Below are 23,073 nucleotides of genomic sequence, written 5' to 3'. Positions count from 1 at the left end.
ACAGATGCAAGTCTAAGAGGTTGGGGAGCGGTCGCTCTGGGGGGGAAACCTTTCAAGGACGATGGTCGGCTCAAGAGTCACTTCTCCCAATAAACATCCTGGAACTCAGGGCCGTTTACAACACCCTTCTACAAGCAGCACACCTTCTACAGGATCGGGATGTTCAGGTGCAGTCGGACAACGTGACCACAGTGGTCTACATAAACCGACAAGGTGGAACGAAGAGCAGATCTGCCATGGCAGAGGTGTCAAAGATCCTCATCTGGGCAGAAAGGCACGCTGTGGCGATGTCGGCAATCTTCATTCCGAGTGTAGACAACTGGGAAGCAGACTTCCTCAGCAGACACTATCTCCATCCAGGGGAGTGGGGCCTCCATCCGGAGGTGTTCTAGGAGGTAACCGGTTGGTGGGGGGTTCCTCACATAGACATGATGGCCTCCCGCCTCAACAAGAAGCTACGGAGGTACTGTTCCAGGTCAAGAGACCCACAGGCAGTGGCAGTGGACGCACTGGTGACACCTTGGGTGTTCAAGTCAGTGTATGTGTTCCCTCCACTTCCTCTGATACTAAGAGTTCTTCAACTCGTGAGAAGAACGAAGGTTCTGGCAATCCTCATTGCTCCGGTCTGGCCAAGGAGGGCTTGGTACGCGGACCTGCTGGATCTTCTGCTAGAAGATCCCCGACTTTTACCTCTTCTGGAGGATCTGCTTCTGCAGGGGCTGTTCGCTTATACCGCGGCTTCGATTGACTGCATGACTGTTGAACGCCAGATCTTAGCTCGAAATGGTATCCCGAGTGAGGTCATTCCTACCCTGATACAGGCCAGGAAGGGGATAACGGCTAAGCATTACCATCGCATTTGGAAGAAATGTTTCTTGGTGTGAGGCCAAGAAGTTTCCGGCGGTGGAGTTTCAACTTGGTCGTTTTCTCCTTTTTCTGCAAGCAGGGATGGATATGGGGCTGAGACTGGGCTCCATCAAGGTCCAGATATCTGTTTTGTCCATTTTCTTCCAAAAACAATTGGCTGTTCTTCCTGAGGTTCAGACCTTTTTGAATTCAGCCTCCCTTTGTGGCACCTACGATTCCATGGGATTTGGATGTGGTGTTGCAGTTCCTACAATCTGCTTGGTTTGAGCCTCTGCAAGAGGCTGATCTCAAGTTTCTCACGTGGAAGGCAGTCACCTTGTTGGCTTTGGCTTCTGCGCGACGCGTGTTGGATTTGGGGGCTTTATCTTGTAAAAGCCCCTATCTGATCTTCCATGAAGACAGGGCGGAACTTAGGACTCGTCCACGGTACCTGCCTAAGGCTGTGTCGGCTTTCCACATCAACCAGCCTATTGTGGTACCAGTGGCTACTGACTCCTCAATTAATTCAAAGGCCTTGGATGTAGTGAGGTCTTTGAAGATTTAGCTGAAGAGGACGGCTCGTCATAGGAAAAGTGACTCTCTGTTTGTCCTCTAAGATCCCAAGTAAATTGGGTGTCCTGCTGCTAAGCAGTCGATTTCGCGCTGGATCAGGTTCACTATCCAGCATGCTTATTCCACGGCAGGACTGCCGTGTCCGAAATCCGTAAAGGCCCACTATACTCGTAAAGTGGGTTCTTCCTGGGCAGCTGCCCGGGGTGTCTCGGCGATGCAACTCTGCCGAGGAGCTACTTGGTCCGGCTCGAACACGTTTGCCAAGTTTTACAAGTTCGATACTTGGCCTCTGATGACCTGAAGTTTGGTCAAGCAGTGTTGCAGGAGCCTCCGCGCTCTCTCTCCCATACTGGGAGCTTTGGTACATCCCCATGGTACTAATATGGACCCCAGCATCCTCTAGGACAGCCATTTTCAACAGGTGTGCCGCGGCACACTAGTGTGCCGCAGGCAGTTCCAGGTGTGCCGCCACCGATGCCAACCAGAGATGCCCGCTACCTGCCGCCACACAGTTCTGCCGCCGCCCGCACACTGACCCGGCGCCGCCACCCGCACACTGACCCGGCGCCGCCGCCCGCACACTGACCCGCTGCAGCAGCTCCCGCACTCAGAGCAGCGCTGCCCGGCGAGCACAGGTACATCTGGCTGGTGGCAGCGGCGGGTCTGTGTCACAGACCCGCCGCTGCCACCAGCCAGATGTACCTGTGTTCTCCGGGCAGCGCTGCACTTCCACATCACCCGGCCCGATCTCCCCACCTGCAGAGCTCGCTCACACGCTGCTGCTCATCCTCCTCCATGCTACCTTGCCCCAGCTCTCCTCACTTCCTCCCACTGAGAGGGAAAGATTTAAGGTTAGAAATATATATATATATATATATATATATATATATATATATCTATATATATATATCTATATATATATACATACACAATAGAAGTAGGCGGCACTCACGGACTTTTCGTGGAACAAAACTCGAGAGGACTCAAGGCTTTTAACTTAACGTTTCGGTTTTAATATAACCATCCTCAGAAGTAAAAATACAACATTACACAACTCTTACCTTTATACACTCTAAGAAACACCACCAGTGTCGCGTCCTCGCCGGGGCCTACATCCGGTTGCGTCATCATCAACGGACACTGTTGTCCTGACGACGGCACACTTCCGGCTATCGTGACTAACCCATCACCATGACAACTTAAAAGCCATATATACAAAGAGAACTCTGGGACCGGAATGACTTTACCACTGTACAAAAACATATACAAATCTACACATTATCCTATATCCACACAAAGATACTCTTAATAATCTATAGTGGAAATGAAACGTCATAACATAGATGCAGTGTAAAACTATCTCTCTCATAGAAAACATGTTAACGGTAAGGTTTCATTTAAGCCATTAGGCGACACCGTATTTAACCGGTGTATCCACCTGGCTTCTTTTTGCAATAGTATCCTATGCCTGTCACCACCCCGTTTAGAGAAGGGTACCTGCTCTAACATTTTGTAGCGTAGAGTGGCTAATCCATGTTGGTGTAATTTAAAATGCTTAGCCACCGGCTGGTCAATATTTTTGCCTTCCAAGATTTGTTTAATAGCACTTCTGTGCTGTGACATACGCTCTTTAAATTGACAGCTAGTCTTACCTATATAAAATAGGCCACATGGACACCTGATACAGTACACAACGAACTTGTTAGTGCACGTCAAAACCTGTTTAATTTTAATTATTTTCCCCGTGTGGGGATGAACCACATAGTCTCCTGTCTCAAGATATAGACAGGTAGTGCACCCTGTGCACTTGTAATTGCCAGGTTTCCTGGACAAAAAAGTGCCTGTGTCAGTCATAGATAATTGGGAAATGTCATTGTGTACTATCATGTCCCTAATGTTATTCCCTCTCCTATAACAAGGCATAAACCTACTTGATTTCAAACTATTAAGGTCAGCATCCGATTGGATGACCGGCCAGATCCTCTTAGCTGTTTTAGTAAGAAGATGACTGGTGGTAGTAAAATTAGTTACACATGCTACTACTTTAGATAAGCTGTCAGTGTCACTGGTCTTGGGTGCTGGAATTTTGGGCTGTAACATGGCTTTAGCCCTAGCTGACTGAAGCAATTTGCTCTTGTAGCCTCTTTCCAAGAATCTCTTGGTCATGAGGTCCATCTGAATTTTTTCATCATTCAAGTCGCTACAAATGCGATGAACTCTCAAAAATTGAGAATACGGCAGTCCATTCCTCAACGACTGGGGATGGTGGCTCGAAGACATTAAAAGACTGTTCACATCAGTGGGTTTACTATAGACTGAGGTCTTAAATTTACCTTCGGCCAACGTAATTTTAACATCTAAAAAGTTAATGCTGACTGGCTGAATATTATAGATGAATTTAATAAACTCATCTTTTAAATTAGCTTCTCTCATCATTTCAATGAAGCTGTCACGAGTACCCATCCATAGAATAAAAATATAATCTATGTAACGTGTGTACATATCTATGCATGATTTTAACTCTTCGCTAGAGAAAAAAGGGTCTGCTCCACACCGAACATAAACTAATTTGCATATGCCGGTGCGGCGCAGGAACCCATGGCACAACCTTGCACTTGTTTGAAAAACTCATTGTTAAATAGAAAAAAATTCCTGTGTAAGGTTAAATACAGTAACGACATAAAGAAAGTGATATCTGGACCTGAATAATGGGGCTTACCCTCCATCAATGTTTCAACAGCAGCCAAACCTCGTTCATGGGGAATGCTGGTTTACAGGCTGACCACGTCAGCTGTGCACAACCAGCATTCCCCAGTGGCTATATCAATGTCTCGAAGTTTTTGCAGAAAGGTGGTTGTGTCCTTCAGGTAGGTAGCCTGACTCTGAATGACCGGTTGCAAAAAGTGATCTACATAATTTGCAATATTGGAAAACAACGAATCCCTCGCCGCAGTTATAGGGCGCCCCGGTGGCTGGATGGGGTTTTTATGTAACTTAGGGATCGTGTAAAAAACCGGCACATACGGAGACGTGACTACCAGAGCCTTTCTGGTGGCACTGGAAATAATTAAATTTTCCTCCGCCTGTTGTAAAATTGTATTTATTTCACAGGTGTATTCAGAGGTAGGGTCAACCACCAATCTGTTTTACACAGACTGATCATCAAGCTGGCGATAAGCCTCTGACTTATAGTCCGTCAAATCCTGAATCACAATGCCACCCCCCCATGGATCAAAGGAAGATCTAGATCTAATGGGGCAATCAGCAGAATTGAAAGTCATATCGGATTTGTTGTTGAAGAACTTTCAAACGCAGCTGTCTATTAAATCTACTAAGGTCAATCCTACTGTCCAGATCATTATGTCCATTGGTAGGTACAAAATTCAAACCTTTAGACAGCACGCTGGTCTCATCTGTGAAGGACTTTGAAGATAGATTATAAATCACTTCTTTGGTTTTGCGCCTTTTGCGCCCTTCCCTTCCCTTTCACACTGCCCGCCATGTCGGGTTCTGACTCAGCGGGTAAATCCCTCTGGGCCCTGGTTTGGACCCCCAAAGGGGCTGATGGTGCGGTAGGACGTCGTCTGGAAATGGCACGATCCGATTCACTGTTCGAGGTGCCGCTAGAGGTATCTGTCTCTAATTGAAAGCGGCGTGGTCTTCTATTGGTCCTTGCCCGATATGCATTGGGTTTAGCAGTGTTATTCACCCAAAAATACATTTTATTTTCTGCATAATCTTTTTTGACGGTGGCAAATTTCTTAGCTTTAAATTTTACCAAATCAGATTTATATTTCTCAACTTGTAAAGCCAGCTTGGCAGCCCAATCACAGCTGCTGTCCACACTTAGAATAGGCAGCGTGGTAAGTTTCAGGTCTTGTATCTTTGCCCGTATTCCTCCTAACTCCCTCGTTGCCTCTTCTACCACTAGAAGTACCAAGTCGAAGGAAGCTTTATTGAGCACCGCGGCCCATTTACGGCAAAACTCGGGGTTATACCGGCCTATGGTGGGGGTGTTCCGGATGCGAAAACCCCTGGGTAGCACCCGCTCCCGGTAATAGTCCGACAAACAGACCCCGTGAAGATAAGTCAGTCTCTTTGTTTTTCATCTTTAACAAATGCAAATATAATTTCTCTGGCGAGTCTGCAGCCATAGTGGAAGATAATTTGTCCTTGATGAGTATTCTCTCGGCATCTGCGTCCGAGTGCGACAACAGCTCACCTTGTGGTATATTAGCATACCGGAATCCCGAGACCCCTTCTTGCAATGTCTCCATTCTGAAATTCCGTGTCGGGGACTTAACGTACAAATGTCTCACTGAAAGACTGGCAGTGTAAAACAATGCTGCTGGGTACCTTAATGATTAGGCTAACGTTACTGCGAACGTGCCAAGTAATGTAGAAAGAACAGATATACTAAAATCAATCAACATGCCGGGTGCCTTCTGAGCAGGAGCAGGCATATACAATGGAAGTAGGCGGCACTCAGACTTTTCGTGGAACAAATCTCGAGTGGACTCAAGGATTGTAACTTAACGTTTCGGTTTTAATATAACCGTCCTCAGAAATAAAAATAACATTACACAACTCTTATCCTTGAGTCCGCTCGAGTTTTGTTCCACGAAAAGTCCGTGAGTGTCGCCTACTTCCATTGTATATGCCTGCTCCTGCTCGGAAGGCACATGGCATGTTGATTGATTTTTAATATAGGAGTGCCGAATATCTGTTCTCGCTGTATGTATGTATGTATATGTATGTATGTATATATATATATATATATATATATATATATATATATTACATACACACTATGGTGGTGGGGGGACCAGTGTGTGGAATTACTATAAGGGGGCATGTGTGCATGATTACTATGTGGAGTCAGGGTGTGTGTAATGACAATGGGGGGCAGGTATGTATATTTACTATGGGTTGGACAGGTGTAAGGAATTACAATGGGGGCATGTGTGTGGCTTGACTATGGGGATGGGGGGCAGGTGTGTGAAATTAGAATGGGGCATGTGTATATAATTACCATGGGGGGCAGGTGTGGCATTACTGGGGTGGGGGGTAATGAGTGGAATTACTCTTGGGTAGGTGTGTGGCATTAATATAAATCTATTTTATTACAGTGGGAGACAATGTGTTTTATTGCTGTGGGGGTCAAATCATTTGTTTTATTACTGCGGGGCCAAAAAAATTGATGGTGTGCCTTGGCAATCTAAAACTTTTGTTTAGTGTGCCACAAATTTCAAAAGGTTGAAAATCACTGCTCTAGGATGTTAGAGAAAATGGGATTTTGGTTACCTACCGGTAAATCCTTGTCTCGTAGTCCTTAGAGGATGCTGGGCGCCCGCCCAGCGCTTCGTTTCCTGCATTGGTTAGTTCAGTGTTACCCATACTTGCCTACCTGACCCTCTCCATGAGGGAGAAAATGCTCTCTTCTTGGACTTTCCTGGTAATGTATGATTGCCATCACCTGTGGTGAGCTAGTTAATTGATAAGAAAGGTGTTTCACCACAGGTGATGTCAATCATACATTACCAGGAAAGTCCAGGAACAGAGCATTTTCTCCCTCATGGAGAGGGTCAGGTAGGCAAGTATGGTGTTACCTGGTTCCTAGGTAAGTTCTGCGTTATTTACTGTTTCAGCTGTTGCTGAGTTGTTCCGGCATGTTGGCCGGATTTTCATGTTTGTGTGAGCCAGTATGAATCTTGCCAGTATCTGTGTAATTCCGTCTCTCGAAGTATGTCGTCTCCTCAGGCACAGGTTCTAGACTGAGTCTGGTAGGAGGGGCATAGAGGAAGGAGCCAGCCCACACTATTAAACTCTTAAAGTGCCAATGGCTCCTGTTGGACCTGTCTATACCCCATGGTGCTAATATGGACCCCAGCATCCTCTACGGACTACGAGAAAAGGATTTACTGGTAGGTAACCAAAATACTATTTTCACTGAGCAAGCCGCGCTAGGCAGTACCTTGGACGCCAGCACTGCTGCTCCATAACCTTCACAGGTGCCTCAACACCAGTCACACCTTGGGAATTTCGGCGGGACCCTGCAGCCTTCCTCTAGCAGGCGCACACAGGAGTTCTACAAGAGCTGTGCAGGTCTCCAAGAATTCTGGGTTTGGTCTCCCTGTTTACCTCTCCTTGGAGTCAGGTTATACACAGCGCTGCTTCCTACCAGCTCTAATAGCTATGTAGTTGAGATTAGTGCCAACTGTAGTTAAATTGTATTTCCTGCATTGTATGTGACTTGTGTTAGTTCTGCTGTCTATGCTTTTCTGACTGTACATTATATCACCTTCCCTGTGCCTTTCATTTCACAGTAACCCTTAGATAGTGGTGTATCATCAACAATACTTCCAGTTTGTTGCCCTATTTCAGAATTTCCAGTTTCAGGCCCTACCCTTTGGCCTTTCCACAGCCCCCAGGGTGTTCACTAAGCTTGTGGTGGCGACGGCTGCTTACCTTCGGCAGCAGGGAATTTGGTTACTCTTACCTGGATGACAACCTACTCCTTGCACATTTTACGGAGGTCCTTAACCATCATCTCTAGGTGACAGTCATTCCTTCAGAGTCACGGTTGGCTGATCAACTGGGCCAAGTCTTCTCTCATCCCGTTTCAGAGGATGGTCCATCTTGGAGCTCTGTTGGATACTCAAGTGCAACTCGTCTTACTTCCTCCAGACAAGATTACAACACTACAATTGCACAACCACAACTTACTCCATAGTCGCAAGGTCTCTATTTACTTTGCAATGCAGACCGTGGGATCCATGGTATCTGCCTTTGACATGGTGGAGTATACCCAATTCCACTACAGACCTCTCTAACTCCTGATACTTGCCAGGTGCAATGGGCAGCCCAAGCAGATCAAATATCAGACTATGGTACTGCCTTCAGATGTCTGGATGTGCCTTTCATGGTGGTTACAAACTTCCAACCTGGATAAGATTTGAACATTCAGGATTCCACACTGGATTCTTCTCACCACAGATGCTAGCCTCTGGGGTTGGGCTGCTGTCACAGGAGGTAATTCATTTCAGGGCCGTTAGACCCCAACAGAGAGAGCTTCCGATCAACGTCCTGGAACTTCGGGCTGGTCACTGGGCACTCCAGATGGCTCAGGACCTTCTTCACGGCTCTCCCGTGCAAGTACAGTCAGACAAAGCCACAGCAGTGGCTCGTATAAATCGTCAGGGCGTTACTTGCAGCGCTGACCCAATGCAGGAAGTAGCTCATATTCGTGCCTGGGCAGAACACCATATTCCAGTTATCTCCGCGATCTTCATCCCGTGTGTTCTCAACTGGGAAGTAGACTTCCTCAGTCGCCAGGTTGTGCACCCTGGAGAGTAGTTTCTACACCCAGACGTCTTTCAGCTTCTGGTGAACAAATTGGATCTTACAGACGTGGACCTCATGGCCTCCAGACACAACCACAAGGTAGCCGTGTACGGGTCCAGGATGAGAGATCCAGACCGCAACCTTTGTGGACGCTCTATCAGTCCCACGGATTTTTCGTCTAGTATATCTCTTTACTCTGGTATCTTTTTTTTTCCCCCTGGAATTCTATGCAAATGCAAAGAGGAAGACAGAACAATTTATCCTGGTGGCTCCGGCATGCCACAGATGCCATTGGTTCACAGATCTCTAATCTCTCTCCATAGATGTGCCCTTCCCACTACCTCTTCGATCATACCTCTTATCGCAAGGTCTCTGTCTACACCCAGACCTTGCTCGCTTGTCTTGGACAGCGTTTATCCAGTTCATTCAAACTATGTTTCATGCTTGGAATCCGGCATCTGCTCGCATATATACCGTATATGAAACACTTTCTTCTAGATACCTGGCATTTCTACAGGCTGGCCTTACAATGGGTCTCCTCCTTGCTTCTCTTAAAATTCAGGTCTCAGCTCTGTCTTGTTCCAGAAAAGGCTTGCTCCCTGGCCAGATGTACGTACCTTACTTCAGGGGGTACTCCGGACTCAACCTCCCTTTGTCCCTCCAGTGACTCCTTGGAATTTGTCCTTGGTTCTTCCGGCCTTACAACAGCCTCCCTTTGAACCATTGGATGCTGTTGACCGCGAAGACTCTTCCTCATGGCCATCTCCTCAGCCCGCAGAGCCTCTGACTTAGGGACACTCTCCTGCCAACCCCGCTTTTTTATTTTTCATCACAATATGGCTGTCCGTAGGACTAAGCTGGGATACCTCCCCAAGGTAGTATCCAAGTTCCATATCAGAAAGGAAATTGTGGTACTGGCCTTCTACACACCTGTCCTTTCACCCGAGGAAGCTTAATTGGATGTGGTCCGTGCTCTAAAGATCTACTAGTTCCATTAGGAAAACTGATTGCTTGTTCATTCTCTGAATTCAACAAGCCTGGCTATCCAGCCAATAAGCAGACCTTGGTTTGTTGGCTCCGCATGACCATCTCACAGGCTTACACGAAAGCTGATCTTCCAGTACCGAATACAGAAGAAAACAAGAGTTAGGTTTCATCATAACTTCGTTAACTCTCTTTTTCTGCAGCTGGTATTCCACAGGAAATAACATCGGGGTGTAGAGTTGGGTCTTGATCTGAGGCACCAACAGGCTAAAGCTTTGACTGTTCCCAGGATGCACTGCACCGCCTCCTCTACAGCCCCGCCTCCAGGCACTGGAGCTCAGTTTGTAAGTTGGTGCCTGTTAACTAACGGGCAGCCCTGAAAAGAGCTTTTTTTTTTAGAAGTCTTCAAGGGCCGCAGCACTTTCTATGTCATCCTGACATGCTGTGCTGCGGCTCCATCACCTCCCTTAGCGGCGCTGCATACTCCCGCGGCCTGGTACCCGGGTACTTGCAGCGGAGACACACCGGTTTTTAGGCACACTGCCGCTCTCCTGGATCGCGTGGCTGCACATCAGGGAGGAGGTAAGAGGGTCCCCCGGGTGGAACCCGCCGGTAAATCGTGGTCTGAGGAGACGGACGAGATGTTGGCATGGACACTGGCCATGCAGGGACCCCACTATATCCACCAGGGCATGGGGAGCACAGGTCGGATACCTATATATCCATTTTAATAAGGCTCCGTAGTACCAGGTGATGAGCACCAGCATATAAGGCGCTTGACCTGTAGCCCCTCCCCCAGCTCCAGGCGCCATCTACTGCTGGTGTTCCCGATCTGGAGCTGCCTCACTCTCTCTCTGACTGAAACGCTGGACGCCATTTTCTAAACTAAATGTGTCTCGGCTCCGGGACTGTAGGGCAAGGTCTCCTTTGTTAACCCGCCTGTACATCAGCACCATGGTTTTACAAACACTTAAGTATTCTACATGTCACTATTAAGACAGCGATGATAGGAGGATTCCCCTGCTGTGGTTAAGCAAACTGATATGTTCAAACGACAGAGGGTAAATAAAATTCTGTTACCACATTCTGACCATTTAGTGTACTGATGTACCCCTGGTCTAATCCAGGGAAGACATTCCTCCTGTCTACAACGAGCATTAGCTTGATATCCTCCCCCTGCAGAGTTATATAACACACAGATAATTCACTGCTAGTGAACTAATGTGTCACCCATCGGGTGTCGTCCACTCTGCCTGTCACCACTGTCCCCTCACTGTAGGAACCGACAGATAAGCGTGTGCAGGAATGCCTGTCTATTACTCCCTTACAGGTGTTGTACATAGCTCACGATTGGATCCTCTTGAGGCCGCAAAATATATTGATGGTTGGTTCAGGCATTAGAGGATGTGCTACCCGAGGGTATATTTTCAATCCCAGACATTCCCTGTCTCACAATGCTACCGCCACCTGTTCTTTACACCAGGAGGCGTCCCCTGAGGTGGCTGTGTCGGCTGCCAAGGCGTCGAATACATCTGTCCTGGATCGCCGTATTCTGTGGTTGAGGTCATGGAAAGTGGAACTGGACTCCAAAAGTCCTTGGAGGTATTCCCCTTTACTGGAGACATCCTCTTTGGGGAAGACCTAATTAAAATTTGGGTCTGGCTTGACTTCTATGTCTGATTTTCTCTCAAATGCTAATTCTTCTGCACAGAGGGAAAAAGGTACCACCTTTACTTGCTTTCGGCCTCATGGGAAAGCGAAGGTCATGTCTCGTGCTCCCTAAAACCACTAAGCCCACGGCCTAATAATCCTGGGCAGTCCGTCAGCCTGCTTCTACACATGACTGCTGCATAATGGGACAGGCCTCCCCTTGGGGGTCCCCAGGGGGGGGTAGGAGGCCGACTTCTGGGATTCACCCATGTCTGGTTATAGGCCATTTCAGATGCCTGGGTGCGGGAAGCGGTCTCTCACGGGTATGCAATCTCTTTCAAGAGGCGTCCCCATCGCCAGTTTTTCACAATGGTTACCCCTTCGGATCCGTTAAAGGCGCAAGCTCTAACATTGGTTGTGAGTTCCCTCCTGGATACAGGAGTTGTGGTGCCGGTACCCAGGGTTGGATTGGCCCACAGGGGTACCAGGGAAACCACCGGTAGGCCCCACTGCCTGAGGGCCCACTCCTTCCTCTAGGGATCAGGTTCCACACTGTGCACTTGTATTTTACATGGTAGATATGTTGCATTACACTGCACTAAACTATTGTGTATTTCAAGCCTATGTGGAGGCTCGCCACACCCCCTTTTAAGGCTGACCATACCCCTAAGTATTGGCCCCAATTACTGCATTCCCCCCGGTGGGCCCTTCATGCCCCAGTCCGAGACTGCCGGTACCTCTATCCCAAAGAGGCAGAGGATACTATTCGACTCTGTTTCTAGTACCGAAACTGAATGAGTCTTTCCGGCTTATACTTAACCTCAAATCACTGAAAAGTTGTGAGTATCCAAGTTCCCTCTGGAAACACTGCGTTCAATTGTACTGACCGTGGAACCCGGAGATGATATGGTATCCCTGGTTATACAAGATGCTAACCTGCATATACCTATTGGAATATCGCATCACCACTATTTGCGGTTTGCTGTTGGCAACCTTCACTATCAGTTCCCGGCTCTGTCGTTTGGACTGGCCACGGATCCTCAGGTCTTCACCAAGATTATGGCCGTGATGACAGCTCATCTCCGTCGCCAGGGAGTAAGGATCCTGCCATATCTGGATGACTTACTGATCCTGGCAAACTCCCACAATGTCCTACTCAGTCATCTATGACTGACTGTAAACTTCCTACAAGGTTGTGGGTGGCTCATCAACTGGAAGACTTCCTCGCTGGTCCCTGTTCTGAACGTGGTGCACCTGGGGGCACTGCTGGACACACACAGAGAAAAGTCCTGAAGCTTCAAGGCATGATCAGATACTTCCTCTCTCGCCGAAGAGTGTCGATACACACGGCGATGCAAGTACTAGGCCTCATGGTGGAGTGCGCTTAATTTAATTCCCGCCCTCTGCAGAGGTTAATCATTTCCAAGTGGAACGGCCTGCCTTATCGGATCAGGTCTCAAATGATCTCCTTGACTAGGTTTGCCGGTCACTGAGCTGGTGGCTACAGGACCAACAGTTGAGCAGGGGCCGTCCCTTCTGGATCCCCAACTGGGTCCTACTGACTACGGGCACAAGTCTGTGGGGTTGGGGCGCGGTGCTAGAGCAACACTCTCTCTCCGGGGTCGGTGGACTAATGAGGCATCTCTCCTCCCGATCAACATTCTGGAATTGCGGGCAGTGTTCAATGCATTGACACTGGCCCTGCATCTGGTACAGAACAGGCCTGTTCAATTACAATCGGACAACGCCACCACAATGGCGTACATAAATCAAGACGGCACTCGAGGCCGCATGGTAATGATGGAAGTGCCAAAAGTTCCTCCAATGAGCGGAACGCCATCTACCAGCCTTATCGGAAGTGTTCATTCCGGGAGTCCTCAACTGAGAAGCAGATTTCCTAAGTCGTCAGGACGTGCACGCCAGAGAGTGGTGTCTTCTTCCAGAAGTCTTTCAACTCCTAGTGGACGGGTTCACTACGGTATGCCGGCGGTCGGGCTCCCGGCGACCAGCATTCCGACGCCGGGAGACGGCCGCCGGCTTACCGACAGTGTGACGAGCGCAAATGAGCCCCTTGCGGGCTCGCTGCGCTCGCCACGCTACGGGCCCCCACGAGGGAGAATAAGTGTCGGTATGCCGGCTGTCGGGATCCCGTCAGTCGGCATACTGAAGACCACCCTAGTGGACAAGTGGGGCCTACCAGATGTAGACCTGATGGCATTTCGACACAATCACAAGGTTCCGGTCTTCAGAGCAAGGACAAGGGATCCTCAAGCAGTGTTCGTGGATGCTCTGGCAATTCCAGTGTCACTCCTTCTCAGTGTAATACGGAAGTTCAAGCAAGAAGGAGGAATACTACATCTAGTCGCTTTAGCGTGGCCCAGACGGCATTGGTTCTCAGACCTGCAGGGTCTCTCGATAGAGCGTCCTCTTCTACTTCCTCAATGCCCAGACCACCTCGTTCAGGGCCCTTGTATCTACCTGGACCTTGCTAGACTGGCTTTGATGGCATGGCTCTTGAAGCATCTCTTCTGAAAGCAAAAGGGTTCTCTAAGGTGGTCATTCAAACTATGTTGAACGCCCGTAAACCAGCTTTGACTCGGATTTATTACAGGGTCTGGAATTCTTACTTCACCTTTTGTGCGGCTAAGAACTATGATGCATATACTTTCAAAACTTCCAGACTTTTGGCTTTTCTACAACAGGGCCTAGACTTGGGCCTTCGTCTGGCCTCCCTTAAGGTCCATATATCTGCCTTGTCGGTGCGGTTTCAGGGAAAATTGCATCTATTCCTGACGTTAACACTTTCACTCAGGGTGTTCTACGGATTCAGCCTCCCCGTGTCCCTCCTGTGGCACCGTGGGATCTATCTGTCTGTTCTGAATGCCCTACAAGAGTCTCCATTTGAACCTCTTGAGTCTGTGGACCTTAAATGCCTTACGCATAAGGTCATGTTTATGTTGGCTATTGCCTCTGCTAGGAGGGTATCAGATTTAGGCACTTTGTCCTGTCATCCACCCTTTCTGATTTTTCACCATGACCGGGCAGTTCTGCGAACTCGCCCTTGTTATTTGCCTAAGTTTGTATCATCTTTTCACCTTAACCAGGAGACTGTGGTTCCGGCCTTCATCTGTTCTGGTGTGTCCTCCAAAGAAGGATCTTTGGATGTGGTACGGGTTCTCTGTATTTATGTGGAAAGGACTGCCTCTATCAGGAGGTCAGATTCTCTTTATGTACTTTTTGGTTTTCACAAACGTGGCTGGCCTGCATATAAGCAAATCTTGGCCAGGTGGATTAGAATGGTGATTGCACAAGCCTATGCGCAGGCTGGCCTCCCAGCTCCTGCAGCTATCAAAGCCCATTCTACTCTGTCTGTTGGACCTTCTTGGGCGGCCCGCCGTGGTGCGTCCCGTCCGCAGAACATTTGTGCAAGTCGGCTATGTAGTCCTCAGTGAACAAGTTCATCAGGTTCTATGCCTTTGATACTTTCGCCACCCAGGATGCTTCCTTTGGACACCGGGTTCTTGTACCCCCTACAGTGCATCCCCTCCCATGAGGAACTGCTTTAGGACATCCCCGATGATATTCCCTGTGGAATACCAGTATACTCCGCTGCAGAAAAGGAGATTTATGGTAGACTTACCATGGTTAAATCTTTCTGCGAGGTACACTGGTTTCCACAGGTCGCACACCCTGACGCACTTAGCTTCTTTGGTTTGTATGGCATTAGCCGCTGGTACCTTTTCTTGTCGTGAGAACGTGGTTCTATGTGATTAACATCTACTGTCTCTTACCTGCTACTGCATTGGACTGGTTAACAAAACTGAGCTCCAGTGCCTGGAGACGGGGCTATAGAGGGGGAGGTGCAGTGCATCCTCGGAACAGTCAAAGCTTTAGCCTGTTGGTGATGTTATTCCCTGTGGAAACCAGTGTACCTCACAGAAAGAGATTTAACCATGGTAAGTCTACCATAAATCTCCTTTTACTTCTTCCACAGGGCGCCCATCCTGATGCACCTAGCTTCAATGGGTTACTCTTCTCGGTAACCAGTTCCCTTCTCCTAATTGTGAGTGTTTTCTGTGTGTGCCATCCTTCCTTCTCTCGCCTCTAGCTCCTCCTTGTTAACTAAAACTGAAGAGCCTGAGCTCTGGGTGGGGTATAATGGGTCCAGTGCATCATGGGAGCTTGTAAAAGCTTATCTGTTTGGTGCCTGTCCTGGTCTGTACCAGAATACCCCAAAGTAACCCTGTAGATCCTATGGACCTCGAAGGAAAAGAGTTAACAAGGGTAAGTTTTACCATAACTTTTTTTTTTTTTTTTTACTGGGAGTCAACAAACCTACCTGTATATTTTTGGTTTGTGAGTGAAAACCGGAGTACTTACAGGAAACCCACGCAAGTACGTGGAGAATGTACAAACTTTACACAGTTAGGCCCATGGTGGGAGGTAAACCCATCACCTCGGTGCTGTGAGTCAGTAATGCTAACCATTACACCATCCATGCTGTCTAACATTTCGTGTGATAAAGCATGCTTTTACTAACCATTAAAAAGCCCTTCCATTTCCTTCAGAAATAAATACTAATACTGATGTATCTCAGTAAATCAACTGAGATGGTGAATTTCTTATTTGTAATTTATTTTTCCGTTCATGGCATTGCTCGTATTGTGTTTTCTCATTCTAGAACTGTACAGTTACACAGAGGGACCAGAATTCCAGCTAAATAGGAAGTGTTTTGAAGAGGACTTACGGTTACATGGTAGGTCTTTACTGCAACCTCTCTGTGTCTTATGCTGTCATTCATTACCATATTCAGGCCATTGAATATGTGTCTTAAGTAGTAATTAAAGTTATTGCATTCTGTTTGTAGATAATAAATATATATTTAATATATATATATTTTTTTGTTGGTTTTAGTGCCTGATAAATCATGGACAGAGTTGGATGTTACCCAGCAGCGTGCTCATACCATGCGGCTCCTGGATGCTTTAGAGGTCACAGCCAGGGAAAAAAGGCTCAAGGTGGCTCGAGCTATTCTATATGTAGCTCAGGGTGAGTAGGATATGCTTTATATTCTCGGTTTCTTTATATCATTTCATGAGCTGGTTTAATTTTGTCATTCTTCTATTGCTGTTTATTTTATTTATATTTACATCTCCTTTTGTGGTCATTCTGACACTGCTTCATTTTGTCAGGTACTTTTGGGCAGTGTAGTTCTGAGGCGGAGGTCCAGACCTGGCAACGGCATAACATCTTTCTGCTCCTAGAAGCAGGTGCATTTAATGCCCTGGTGGAACTTCTAAACATGGAAGTTGAGTGAGTAGCAACTTAAGTTTTATGGAAAGCTGGCTGCAGACTTGGTCTTATTAATACTTGAAGTGCCGCACTATAGCCTCTTAAGTGTAATATGTCATTAAAGGACAAATATGTTGGTTTATTTTTGTACATTTTTCTTTAATACACTTGCATTTTATGCTCAAATTACCTTACCATGGCTATTTTTATTTTTTATTTTAATGGATGTCTTTGGCATAAACATTTGCAGGTTAATCATGTACTATGGATTTGATGCCGGAGGTGTTTTTATATATTATTGTGTGCCTTCCAGAGACCATGTCTAATGAATAACAGAGCACCGAATTTAGAAGGGTGGTCTTCAGTTTGCCGGCTGTCGGCATCCCGGCGCACAGTATACCGGCGCCGGAATCCCGACAGCCGGCATACCAACACTTTTTCTCCCTCTTGGGGGTCCACGACCCCCCTGGAGGGAGAATAAAAAGCAAGGGGCTCATTTGCGCTCGCCACGCTGTCAATATGCCAGTGGTCGGGATCCCGGCACTGGTATGCTGGTCGCCGGGAGCCCGGCCGCCGGCATACCATACTACACCCGTTTAGAATTGTACGCTAATGCATTCACAGCTGTGATCCTGTGCACAGCGGACATGCAAATGACACAGATGCCTGGATTTCTATTGAGATGCTCACTGTGGTAGATTTGCTGATCCAAGCAACTGTGTATAAATACACAACAGCAGTTACAGACCATTCAGAATACCCCTATGGTTGTGCAGAATGAGTGTGGTAATATATATGTAGAAATATAGGGCCTAATTCAGATCTAATCGCAGCAGCAAATTTGTTAGCTAATGGGCAAAACCATGTGTACTGCAGGGGAGGCAATTATAACATGTGCAGAGAGAGTTAGATTTGGGTGGGGTGCGTTCAAACTGAAATCTAAGTTGCAGTGTAAAAAAAAAAAAATAACAGCCAGTATTTCCTCTGCACAGAAACAAAATAACCCACCCAAATCTAACTCTCTCTGCACATGTTATATCTGCCCCATCTGCACTGCACATGGTTTTGCCCATTAGCTAACAAATTTGCTGCTGCGATCAGATCTGAATTAGGCCCATAGTACAGTGTTGTGCAAACGTTCTAGTCAGATGTGGAAAAAATGCTGCAAAGTTAGAATCCTTTTAAAAATAGAAGTGGTAATAGTTTCTTTTCACTTCTTCGGTGTCCATGGTCTCCTCAGGTTTAACCTTGGGTATGGCTGGTGGAGGCCAGGACTGGCACCAAACAGTGTTAATAGTTTAATTTTATCAAGTAACAAAATGCAAAGTGAACGAACAAAAGAGAAATCTAAATCAAATCAATATTTGGTGTGACCGCCCTTCAAAACAACAGCACAGCATAAATTCATCTAGGTATACTTGCACACAGTTTTTGAAGGAACTCGGCAGGGAGGTTGTTTCAAACATCTTTTAGAAATAACCTCAGATATTCTGTGGATTTAGGCGTGCTCAAATCCTTCTGTCTCTGCATTCACTGATCCCTTCGCATAGAGAGAAATAATGTCCTCTATGTACAGAAACCTGGACATCTTATCTGACCTCGCCCCCAGCAGCACACCCTACAACAGGGACATTATACAGCAGTCTCAGCCGAGCCTCCAGAGCCACCTGCACCCTGCGTTGTGGGTGTCTGAGGGCAGCGCAGTGTGTGCACCCGGTGGGGGAGAGTCCTGTGCTCAGTATCTCGAGATGTGCAAGGATCACTGTGCCCGCAGCTCCTGCTCTTTCCCCCCAGTGTCCTTACCCTGCAAATCGTCGATAGGGGGAGTGGCTGAAGGAGGGGGTGGGGCTATGTAGGGGTGGGGCAACAAGTCCAGCCTGCCTTCATCTCTACATAGTATAAAATAAAGTCAGTTTATTCAGGGATTGTAATGTTTCTCTTACCTCCTAGAGGATGCTGGGGTCCACATTAGTACCATGGGGTATAGACTGGTCCACCAGGAGCCATTGGCACTTTAAGAGTTTGAGAGTGTGGGCTGGCTCCTCACTCTATAGCCCCTCCTACCAGACTCTGTTTAGAAAATGTGCCCGGAGGAGCCGGTCACAGCTAGGGGAGCACTGCTGAGCTTGTTTTTGTAAAGTTTTTTTTTTTTTTTTAGAGTTTATTATTTTACAGGGAGGCTGCTGGCAACAGCCTCCCTGCTTCTTGGGACTAAGGGGGGGGAGTAGTGTCCGCCCTGCGGGATCTAGGACACTGAGCTCCTGAGGGGATAGGTCGTTCCCCGCCACAGGGGATCGCTCACCCCAGCAGCATGCCGCCACCCCTTACAGAGCCAGAAGATCAGTGGCGAGTGAGTCACCGACCCCCCTAGCAAGCGGGGAGCCGGAGTGAAGATGGCGGCAACAGGGTGGGAGCGAAGTACTATATGCGCTCCGGAGGCTCAGCAGTACTTAGTGCGGGGCCTGAGGGGCGCCCTGATCCAGCGCCTGAACCCTGCACTGGTCAGCAAGCCTGTCGGGGTCCATGGATCTCAGCCAGCATTTTACCTCAGGCCAGTATAATCCTTGTGAAGAGCGGGAAGACTGCGCCATTTTGGGGGTGGAGCTTCTCAGAGCGGATCCAGCAGCGTTCTGCGCCATTTTCCTGCCTGCACAGCGCTGTCCAGGAAGAGCAAGTCCCTCCACAGCAACTCCAGCTATCTCTCACGGTACCAGGGGGTTGTAGAAGGGGAGGGGGAAGGCTGCAAACTGACTGTGTATCCTATTAAGGTGCACAGTCAGCGCTGGTAGGTTTACATTAAAAGCGCTGTGTGTGGGTTGGCTCCGATCTCTGTCTCTCTTTTGCCATTCTTGGGGGTGAAACTGTGTCTGTCCTCCCCTGTGTGTGTGTGGGGTACTGTCTGTGGTCTCCATTTAGCTATGTCCAGGGACTCTGTGTCATATGCTGCAGAGGATATGTCCTCTCAGGATGATCCCATCTCATGTAATCAGGATTGCACTGGTTTAGCACAGATACCAGCAAGGGAGCCTGAGTGGTTATCCTCTATCAAATCTATGATTTCTCAGATTTCAAATAGGGTTGCACAAAATGAATCTGCAACTCAGGCTTTACAGAACTCTATGGCAGTCTGGCCCAGTTCTGGTACCTCAGGGCTCCCCGCTATATATTCACATAAACGTGCTCTTGCACAGATCATGCAGGATGACACGGATACCGATTCTGACATTGCAGACAGTGATGGGGATGTGTTGTGGGGGGCAGCATCTCTTGCTAAAGGGGTCCAGTTGATGATAGAGGCTATTAGAGATGTGTTGAATATTGCTAAAACAACACCCGAGCAGGTTGAGGAGGCTTACTTCACTGACACTAAGAAAGCTTTGCTAACCTTCCCTGCGTCAAATGAATGATATGCTATTTTTAAAAAAGGCTTGGGAAAACCCGGATAAAAAAATTCCAGATACCTAAAAAGGTTCTGGTGGCATTTCCTTTCCCGGTAGAGGATAGAAAAATGGGAAAACACGCCTATTGTTGAAGCGTCAGTATCCAGACTCTCAAAAAAAGTGATTTTTACCTGTTCCAGGATCTACCGCCTTGAAAGAGCCGGCTGATCGTAAAATTGATAATACGCTCAAATGCATGTACATGGGTTTTGGGGCAATACTTCGTCTCACTATTGCCAGTGCTTGGGTTGCCAAAGCTATAGTAAAGTGGTCAGGCACGTTACTTGAAGATTTGGATACTATGGGGAATTGTGATGTTGAATTGTTTTTACGTAACATTCAGGATTCGGCAGGATTTCTGGTAGAATCCATGAAAGACCTGGGTTCCATGGCTGTGGGAATTTCTTCCATGTCTCTCTCAGCTCGTCGAGGACTGTGGTTGCGCCAGTGGTCTGCTGATGTGGAATCCAGGAGAAGTGTGGAGACCCTACCCTACACAGGTCAGGCTCTCTTTGGGGAAGCGTTCGATGCGTGGATCTCCACGGCTACTGCGGGTAAGTCACCTTTTCATCCCTCAGCTACACCTGCTCCGAAGAAACCCTTTTTTTCAACTGCATCACAGCCCTTTCGGCCTACCAAGCTGATAAAGCCTATTCTTTACCTTATAACATTCACTATATACTTGTACCAGACTCAGTACGCAATTGGCGTATGAAGTACCGTAATGGTACGCTTATAGCGTAGCAGACGCTGTGCCCACGAGAACACGAGCGGCGCAGACGCTCACAGAATGACACTCAGTAAACCTTGCTAGCAACACACTGAAAGGATATGCTTATGCTGTAAACCTTATTACTGTAATATTACCACAATGCAACGCTGATTAACCATTATCATATGAAAGCTGTTGGAGCGATTAAGACGCTCAGAAACCCTATATAATAACTAGTAAAACACACACTCCTTGCTAAGGTTCCAACACCTTTACTAGATGATATTAGTAAGTAAAAAGGGAAAAAGTACAGTTAACAGCTTATACACTACAAAACTAACATTAATATCTAAACATGAATATACAATAGCGGCACAATCGCAAACAATAACAGAGAGAAAGAGTAAATGGCTAACACAGAAGGAGAACAAGATGGTCACAATTGCATACATACAGAGTAACGAAATGGCCACAGAGAACTTACACACGTGGGAATGACTTCGCCGGCGCAACCTGGACCAGGGACCCAGCCTTCAGTGTGAAAACCTTGCAGAGTCTTGTGTGACCAAGCCTATTGCAAGCTATATTTATTTACTAACTCAAGACATACTACAATAGATACTGTGTGCTCTCTTTCCATTGGTTAGGGGGTGGGACATGTACTGCACCGGGGATCATTGGTTAGTTCAAGGAGTGGGCGATGGCTAGGACTTGTTAGTATTCTAAATTCCTCTTTGGTTATATTGAGGAAAGCTATTGTTCTGGATCTTCCAAACAAACTCTGTATCTGGGCTTTGTTCACCCCACTGTCCCCTCCTTCAGTTGAGACAATTGACAACTCAGCCCTCATTATTCTGGAGAGAAACCTGGTTCTATTCATAAACAAAGGTGTAAGCCCTCTTCATAGAATCTCAAAGCTTAGTGTAAATAAGGCTATTGTATTCAGTCTGTGGGAAAGAAATGACTGAATTCCATTCACCTACCCTGCACTTATGTGTAATTTATTCGGAATACAATTAATCTTATTTTCTACTTCTGTGCATAACTATGCGTAAGAACATGTGAATCCCTCCCAACTATCATAGGCACAACACCCCTTCAATACCCCACAGCTGGACACCAAAACTACCCTCCAACCTTTGTCTGAGCCCTCCCAGCATGCAAAGAGGAATCTCTCTGTCCAAGAAGTTTTAAACTCGCCATACTTGCTGACATTGTTAAGGGGAATATTAACTATAATATATTATTACGCTATTTGGGTTAAATATGTCACGATCGAGTCGCACGCTACAAGCTCACAAACTCCGCCGTATTTACACATCCCATGCGCACGAGACGCTGGAGCGTCCCTTACAAAATCTGCGGGGATGTGTACGCACGGGGGACCAGGCGACGAGCAGCATGCGCACACATTAGGGGTTAATACAAGGCATATGAATCATGATATTTTTCGACTCTGACAAAGCCCAGAAAGGCCAAGCCGTCCAACACCTTCTTTTGGGGAGGTCGGCCCAAGTCCAAGAAACCTTCTGCTGCAGGTTCCCAGGAACAGAAACCTGCTTCAGGTACACCAAAGTCCTCCACATGACTTTGGACTGCACGCCCCGGAAATGGGGCAAATGGGAGCGAGACTCAGGCATTTCAGTCACGTATGGGTGTCATCCGGACTGGACCCCTGCGTGCAAGATATTGTGTCCACGGGTACAGGCTGGAATTCCAAATCTCCCTCCTCACCGATTTTTCAAATCAGGCTTGTCCTGCAAGAAGCCGTCCAGATGTTGGTGGAGGCACAGGTCATTGTGTCAGTACCACCTCATATGCAAAACAAAGGTTACTATTTGAACCTTTTCATGGTACCGAAACCGGATGGTTCGGTCAGACACATTCTGAACCTAAAATTGCTAAACCCCTTTCTGAAGTAGTTCAAGTTCAAAATGGAGTCCCTAAGGGCGGTGATATCATGTCTGGAAGAGGGGGATTTCCTGGTATCCCTGGATATCAAGGATGCGTACCTCCACATTCCGATTTGGCTGCCGCATCAGGCTTATCTCCGCTTCGCATTGTTGGACTGTCATTTCCAGTTCCAGGCCCTGCCATTCGGCCTCTCCACAGCACCGAGGGTATTCACCAAGGTGATGGCGGAGATGATGGTTCTCCTCCGCATTGAAGGGCTGAACATCATTCCATATCTGGACGATCTGCTGTTAAAAGCATCGTCCAAGGAAAAACGGT

General features: G+C 47.4%; 1 protein-coding gene across 2 annotated transcripts in view; it reads left to right on the top strand.

The window, feature by feature from the left end:
- Positions 1–23,073, top strand: part of STRIP1 (striatin interacting protein 1) — a 454,294-nt gene that overhangs the window by 102,300 nt on the left and 328,921 nt on the right. For both annotated transcript variants that reach the window (XM_063955026.1, XM_063955027.1), the window contains 3 exons: positions 16,079–16,153; positions 16,312–16,446; positions 16,590–16,710. In XM_063955026.1, the coding sequence (XP_063811096.1) occupies positions 16,079–16,153; positions 16,312–16,446; positions 16,590–16,710 (331 nt within the window). The remainder of the gene's footprint in view (positions 1–16,078; positions 16,154–16,311; positions 16,447–16,589; positions 16,711–23,073) is intronic.

This window comes from Pseudophryne corroboree, chromosome 2, assembly GCF_028390025.1.
Source record: "Pseudophryne corroboree isolate aPseCor3 chromosome 2, aPseCor3.hap2, whole genome shotgun sequence".
Classification (NCBI taxonomy): domain Eukaryota; kingdom Metazoa; phylum Chordata; class Amphibia; order Anura; family Myobatrachidae; genus Pseudophryne; species Pseudophryne corroboree.
This window is presented reverse-complemented; position numbering and strand designations above follow the sequence as displayed.